This window comes from Drosophila teissieri, chromosome 2L (assembly GCF_016746235.2).
Source record: "Drosophila teissieri strain GT53w chromosome 2L, Prin_Dtei_1.1, whole genome shotgun sequence".
Classification (NCBI taxonomy): Eukaryota; Metazoa; Arthropoda; class Insecta; order Diptera; family Drosophilidae; genus Drosophila; species Drosophila teissieri.
This window is the reverse complement of record NC_053029.1, coordinates 12825929-12832645: the sequence shown is the minus strand read 5'-3', so window position 1 is coordinate 12832645 and position 6717 is coordinate 12825929. Positions and strand designations below refer to the sequence as shown.

At 39.1% G+C, this 6717-nt stretch overlaps 1 protein-coding gene across 1 annotated transcript; it reads right to left on the bottom strand.

The window, feature by feature from the left end:
• Positions 1–3303: 3303 nt before the first annotated feature.
• On the bottom strand, positions 3304–5951 carry LOC122626483 (gustatory and pheromone receptor 33a). Its single transcript, XM_043806759.1, has 5 exons — positions 5922–5951; positions 5423–5859; positions 4666–5067; positions 3544–4009; positions 3304–3485 (listed from the first exon to the last, which is right to left on the bottom strand). Exons 1-5 carry the CDS (start codon positions 5949–5951, stop codon positions 3399–3401), a joined length of 1422 nt encoding a protein of 473 aa, XP_043662694.1. The 3' UTR covers positions 3304–3398.
• Positions 5952–6717: the final 766 nt, after the last annotated feature.

Below are 6717 nucleotides of genomic sequence, written 5' to 3'. Positions count from 1 at the left end.
TTCCTATGCACTGGAACTACTTAGGATTAGATACAGAGGAAGTAAATAAGTTATGATAATCAGAGGTGCAATTTTTCGTATATGATTCATTACTTCGGGGCAAAGATCTTGCGTTTGCATAAGACTCCTGCAGCAACTTGTAAGTAAAAATCAGGGGCAGACACACCGTTTTCTGTCTAGGAGAGATTTATGTATTTCTTATGTTCTTTTCTGTTCGTTTCTCGGTTTTACTTCTTGTATTTTTGGGCAAACGCCCACGCGGCGCCAAACTGCGCAGTCTGCTCTGCTTGATTATTCAACAGCGTTCATGCCAAAACATATTATTTTTTATTTAATTGCAGTCATTAAATTGTATTTAGTTGATTAGTTTTCGTATATAACACATATTGTAATTATTCAAAGCATCTATTGCGGAATTAACGAAGTTTCAGTGTTTTTTTTTGTATGCAAAGAATTTACATATTTTTTTTTATGACTTTATAATAATATTCATAAATTTCGGCGGATGTCATTTTTATAGTTTTTTGACAACAACACTGATGCTGAGACACCCACACACTCACACACACTCACAGACGCAGGCTTGCTTTGAAGGATGTACCGTTATTTCGCTAGGGCACAACCGACACACTCGAAACTCCGCGACGAACTGTCCCGTTATCCGTGGCTCCTGCTAAAGGAAAAGTTCGCCTGGCTTCGTGCTTTCTCCGCTCTTCCGCTCTCCCGCAGTCGTGTGCGTGCTTTCTCTTTCTCTCTGTTATCAATTTGATTTGATTTCGCCCCGAGTCCTCGCACAATGCGCCTTCGCTTGGCCAAGGGTGCCTGCGTCCTCAAGGATGTAGCCGAACTCACCACACTTGTCGCTCTTTCGCTCTCTCGCTCTCTTCGTGTGGTGCTCTCGCATCAAATGGTCGCAAAGCCACCTGTAGTGTGAAAGCTTTCGTTTTGCGCCAGTGCTGTCATGCCAAAGTAAACAATTAGCATACATCAATTTGCATCCTTGAGTGTACCTTTCAATTCATAAATTCAAAGATTCATTAATGCACACCCAAACAGTTAAACATTCAATATAAGATAACTATGCATTTATGCTGTGCATTTGTTAATATGTATTACTCTTTCAATTTAGCTCCTAATATTAATGTGTAACGTTAAGCGGCGCAGAATAATGACTACTTATTTCCCTAATGTATAGAATAACGAGTAACGGGTATAAAAATGGCTTATTTAATTAATTCTTGCATTTAAAGCTCTCATTCAAGGATATTCATGCAAATGTGTATATTTATAAACTGAACAGCGGCCAGCTTACCCCAAATGAGTTATAAATAAGTCATGCCACCGTTGAACACACTGAGTTACTGTGTCCAGGGAACTGCTTTCCCCGAAAAACCATTACATTTTAATCCGCAATTACTGATGCAACAGAAACAACCTGTTGACATTTGGCTGCCTGTGTTTACCGTTTTTTCTGACCCCGTACTTTCCATGCACATCCAGCACATTGCCTTGCAGGGGTCACGTGGCTCATGCCGAGCTTTTCACTGAAAAGAAATCCACTTCATTGAAAAGGTCAATTAACTAAATTGTTTGAAAGTTTGTATAGTCAGTAGAAAAAACATAACATCTATATATACAAGAAAAATACATTTTACCAAACACAGATATTTAACATTTTTTAACACAGGTGAATAATAAAATATTATATGTCAAACTTGTTTTTTCTTGACTTGAAATAAACTACATATAGACCACATATTTGAAAGGAAATTGCTTAATATCCTTCCTCCTCTTTTTACGGTGAACTTTTTGTAGCTGCCTTTTTTCCGTTGAAGAACTGACCATTTTAAGTTGAAGCCACTGCCACTCCGGGTCCGACCTCTTTTAACCTGACCCTCATGAGCGACCCAGCAACAGTTGACGTAATTTGCAGGTAATGTGTGTGTTGCCAGTTGCCTGTTGCTTCTGTTTCCAGCCACTTTGCTGACCAGGACAGCCACATTTCATCCGCTTTCTCCCCAGGCCCCTGTGGCTCCTTATTTATTTCTGCTTCATGGGTGGGGATTCGTGTGCAAACGAGCCAATCGAGCCACATATTGATTTACGTGTTCAGGATGTGTTCCAGTAGTCAGTGAAACCAGGCACACAGAAAAATTGCATAGAGCACAAAGTTTTTAATTAGGGTGTCCACTTTCCCCGATTGACGGATTCATTGCCATTTGTATACTAAATTAATTAATTTGTAGAGTAAAAAGAACCATGGGTAACTATGGTTGTAAACGGCTTACATTCTATAAAACTTTAATATCTGAATATTATTATTCAAAGATTTTTTAAATAAATGGATAAGCTTCTTTGTAAAACTAAGACATGTTTTTAAATATGTAAATATAATTATATTTTTTTAACTAGCTTGATTTTTTGCTTATATTTCTTATTCAATTTTATTTTTTTAATATCAGTAAATACTTCTCAGTGCCTTGATAAAGTGTGTAATGTGAAACACGCCGTGTGTGTAACAAAAAGGGAGAGAAAGTGTGATAAAAAATCAATTGAATTGAAGACTTCTCACACATAATGTGCAATTAATTGAGTTTCCCCTGACACTCAATGGCGTTCGATTGGCCCTCTTTTCCGTGAAAATAGATGGAACCGCACCCAAATGTAATTTAAAATCTAACCTCATTCCGGGTGAAAAATTTGCATTGGAAGAGGGGGAGAAGAAACAAATTTCTGCACACATTTCCGCTGCACTAAACGTGATTGAAAGCGGAAATTGCTTCATGTCCTTCTTTTTCTGCCGCCGAGCATCCTTCCTCGTCCCCGTTTTCACTTTTCCACGAATCCCGACTTCCGTTCGATGGTCGCAAACTGTGGACTGGGTGCGGAATAGAGGCCCTGACTGATGACTGGCAAATCGGGTTTCAATTGACATTTGATAGAAATTGCATTAGAAACCTCTGTAGCCGTCCTCCACTCCTCCACTCCTGCCCTTCGCATCCTTCATGGAGTTTCGGCTGATGTGATTACCGCGAGGCTCAACCTCCCGCCCCTTGCGGATTTTCCGCACCTCGTTTTGGTTACTCTCGGAAAATGGCGTTGGTTGATTGATTTATGAGCTACCAATTGACTGATAATCGCCAAAAACGTGCTGCAAATTGTCCATTTAATTATATTGCTACACTTCAATAATGGTTTTATTGATTCATTCATTTGATGAAATTTAATTTATTTATTTATTTAATTCATACATAATTATAACATTTATAGTCAAGGAAATAAATGGTTATTTTTTGAGCCAAATAAAAACTTTTTTATATAGTGAGAGTGTTTCCTTGCCCACTTTTTCAAGCACTTTTTTGCAAAAAGCTCAATTTAATTGAGTTCGACTGGGCCTTTTATGACATTAGCCCCTCGTTGCGCAAAATGGCAGTCATGTCAAACTGCAGCAGGACAATTAAATAGGATGTGGCTGCACTTACAGTCTGAAAATGGACGCCAGCAATTAGTTAAAAAAAAAAAGCAAGTAATCTGAAAACGCACCGAGAAAATGAAAGTGTAGTCCAGGGCAAACAGTCCCACGCCGTTGAATTGAAAGAAACCCTCCCAGTGCAGGAATTGCAGTGTAAAGGACTTCATTTTGTTGTAGAAGAGATCGTTGCTCAGCATGAATGCTGGTTTCTTCTGCATAATCTCGTGCACTATCATCGCCGATTGCTTGGAGTGATTATTGGCATTGCAGCAAAGTCGGAGCACTATGTACGCCACCACCATGGTGGTGAAGCTCCAAATCACATACAGATAGGTCATGTAATCCAGCAGGCGACTCTTTCCGCCCACAATGAAGTTGACCTTGGTCTCCAGGAAAATGCCAAAGATGCTCACCACAAAGCAGGCCGCCATATAGGGTACACACTGTGGTCCAAACTCGCCGTTTGTGATCACGCTGAGCGCCAGGATTTTATCGTGCAGCTTGAAGAGATCCGGTAAATTCGCTTCGGATGTGTTTCTAAATTTCAAATGAAATTGTTTAAAATTATAATGCAAAAACAAAAAAACGCTATAGTCGAGTTCCCCGACTATCTGATACCCGTTACTCAGCTAGTGGAAGTGCGAAGGAGACTCTTAAACACTAACAGTTTTTGGAATACTGTATTGCTCACTCCTATAAACTGCTTGAAGTTTTTTATTCAATTCATTAATTAATTTCAACAAATTCTGATTCGCCTAAAAACCTCTTTTAATAATGTGCTGACAAATAAATACATATTAGATAGTCACAAATCAATCAAAACTTTTTTAAATAGTCATAAATTAACCAACCCTTTTTTGTGAAATCTGAAACCGTGGAAACCGATAAGTTTGCATATTGCTTGCCTTTGCAAAGTAATTAAATGTAGTAAATAAACAAATTACAAAAAAAGCCAGGAAAAAAGTACTTGTCAAAAATTTCGAGGTTGACTTTGACTTAGGGAATTCAATTTTCATTATTTTATGTTGACAGATTTTGATTTGCCTGCTGACAAGTGAATGCGGAGAAAATAAATGTCCGCTTAGCACAAATCGAAATGCATAAATTAAGGTAGCCAAAGAACAAACGTAACCATTAATCAAACCTGTTTTTTGTTGGCCAAAACCAAGGCCGCCAAACTGCTTTTCCCTTACCCGGTATTTTCCGCGATGGTGGCATTGTCATAATCAAAGTCATCCTCGTCCTCATCGTTGCTGGTGTCCGATTCGTCCTCCTCGTTCTTTTGTTGGCCCTTCTGGCGCTTCGTTTCGCCGGCCAACTTGTGCTCATTGCCAAATGTCGTCCTGCCGTCCATGGCCGCAATCGGTGTAACGGTCTTCCGCTCCTTTTTGCCCTCGCTCTCGATATCGAACACGGTGAGGGGGGCGTGGTGCTGGCGCGCCTCCTGGTTAATCTTCTCCAGCAGCGTGTTAATCTGCTCGAAGCGCTGCGAGATGACCGACACGTGATAGATGAACTCGCCCTGGATGATGCTGCCGGCCAAGTACGGGAAACTGGACACCATGAACGGAATGAAGGCGAGATTGCCGAAGGTCCTAAGCCGAGACAATTTGGCCAACGTTAGTGGGCTTTAAAGTTAAACTTTAGAGTTGGTAAGGATTTTGTACAAAATTCCTATGTTTTATGCGAGTAAAAATGAACAAACTAAAAGGTATACCATCTAATTAATTGGAGCAAGCCAAAAAATGTAATTTATTTATTTTACCTTTTAGTTTATTCATTAGTTGGTTTTTTCGTGGTTTATATCTATCCACTGATAACTTCAACAAATTATAATCAATAGCACCTCTTTTTTAAAATTACACCTATCCCACTCTCTTATGTGTATGGTATCCAAATATTTAGTCAGATTTTTAGTTATTTTATCAATTAAATTCCCAGAGTACTTACAAGTACAACGCTCTGACGTCATAGTAGAGGGCAAAGGTGAAAACGCAGAACAGGAAGAGCCAGGTGAAGTGGTAGGCCACACTGTGCTTCACCTCGGTTACCTTCACCTTGTCCATTTCCGCCACCCGCTGGCACTTCTGGATAACTGCATCGATGTCACTTAGTTTCTCATCAAACTGCAGGAAGAACTCCTTTCGGCGATAGAGACTCATCAGGGTGACGGTCAGATATAGAAATGCGCCCAAATGCATGAAGAGGTGGTTGCTCAGCTTGCAGACACTATTGCAAGAGTCCAGAAAACAGATGCCAACCAGTTGGCTAACATTTATTAGAAGGTAGCAAGCCACATAGAAGATGGGCACAATACACATCATGGCATAGTCGAAGATGAAATTAGTTTCCGATTGCTGGCGGTTCAGTGGAATGAGGCCTATGACCTGGTTTTTGGAAGATATGTGGTTAGGATGCACAGCAACTACGCATATTTGATTCTTTTCACCATTGAAAACCAATTCATAATTTGAATCATATTGCTGGAATTTATTTACCACTCCGTTTGGGAACTTTTCCATATAACTTTTCTCCTGGTACTGCCACTAGTTGTTCGGTTGGAATTCCGAAAGGGTTTCCATTTTGCCTATGTACTCACTCGATTGTTGGTATAATGAAAACGCTTATACGCAGCGAAGGGGGAAAATAATGCGCATATGGTTAAGATAAATATCTTCGGAGGGGAGCCTAAAATGCTTTTAGCTTATTAAATGTGAACTGTGCACCCCGAGAAATTAGTGAAGTTAAGTTAGTGAAGAGAAAAGGGAAAGTTAATATAAACAAAACTCACTCACAAAGTGTGTTTAAGAAGCATACGTATTCCATACATTCCTTTAGGGCGGAATTAAAATTGCATTATCAAGCATTGTATATTAACTTAATTAAAGGGGAAAAGGTTTAACACCACTTTTTGTTTAGTGCTTAGACCTTTGATCCGCTTATGTATTGATTATTAATACTACTGGTCAGTCGACACTGAAAATTATTGGATTCAATCGAAGAATATTCAATAAGGTACACTGCATTTAGAAAACTAAACAGTTCTGAATAACCCATGAAAATAGGGTTTTAATTTGTATAGAAAATATAATAATCTTTTTAAAAAACATATGTGTGGTTTTGCTTTCCTAATTAACCTATTTAATTTGCTTTGATAGCCCTGCGTTTCATTTATTAATCTCATATTGAAATTCCGTGTGCGAATTCCCAGGATATTCAAACACCCGTGCTATTACTCCCACATC

Bases quoted from the DNA above. Each gene is read 5' to 3' on its own strand.
- LOC122626483 (XM_043806759.1), bottom strand. From the start codon at position 5,951: ATGATTCAAATTATGAATTGGTTTTCAATG. The intron at 5,860-5,921 runs GTGAAAAGAATC...TCCAAAAACCAG, and splicing joins TTATGAATTGGTTTTCAATG to GTCATAGGCCTCATTCCACT. The intron at 4,010-4,665 runs GTAAGGGAAAAG...TTTGAAATTTAG, and splicing joins ACCATCGCGGAAAATACCGG to AAACACATCCGAAGCGAATT.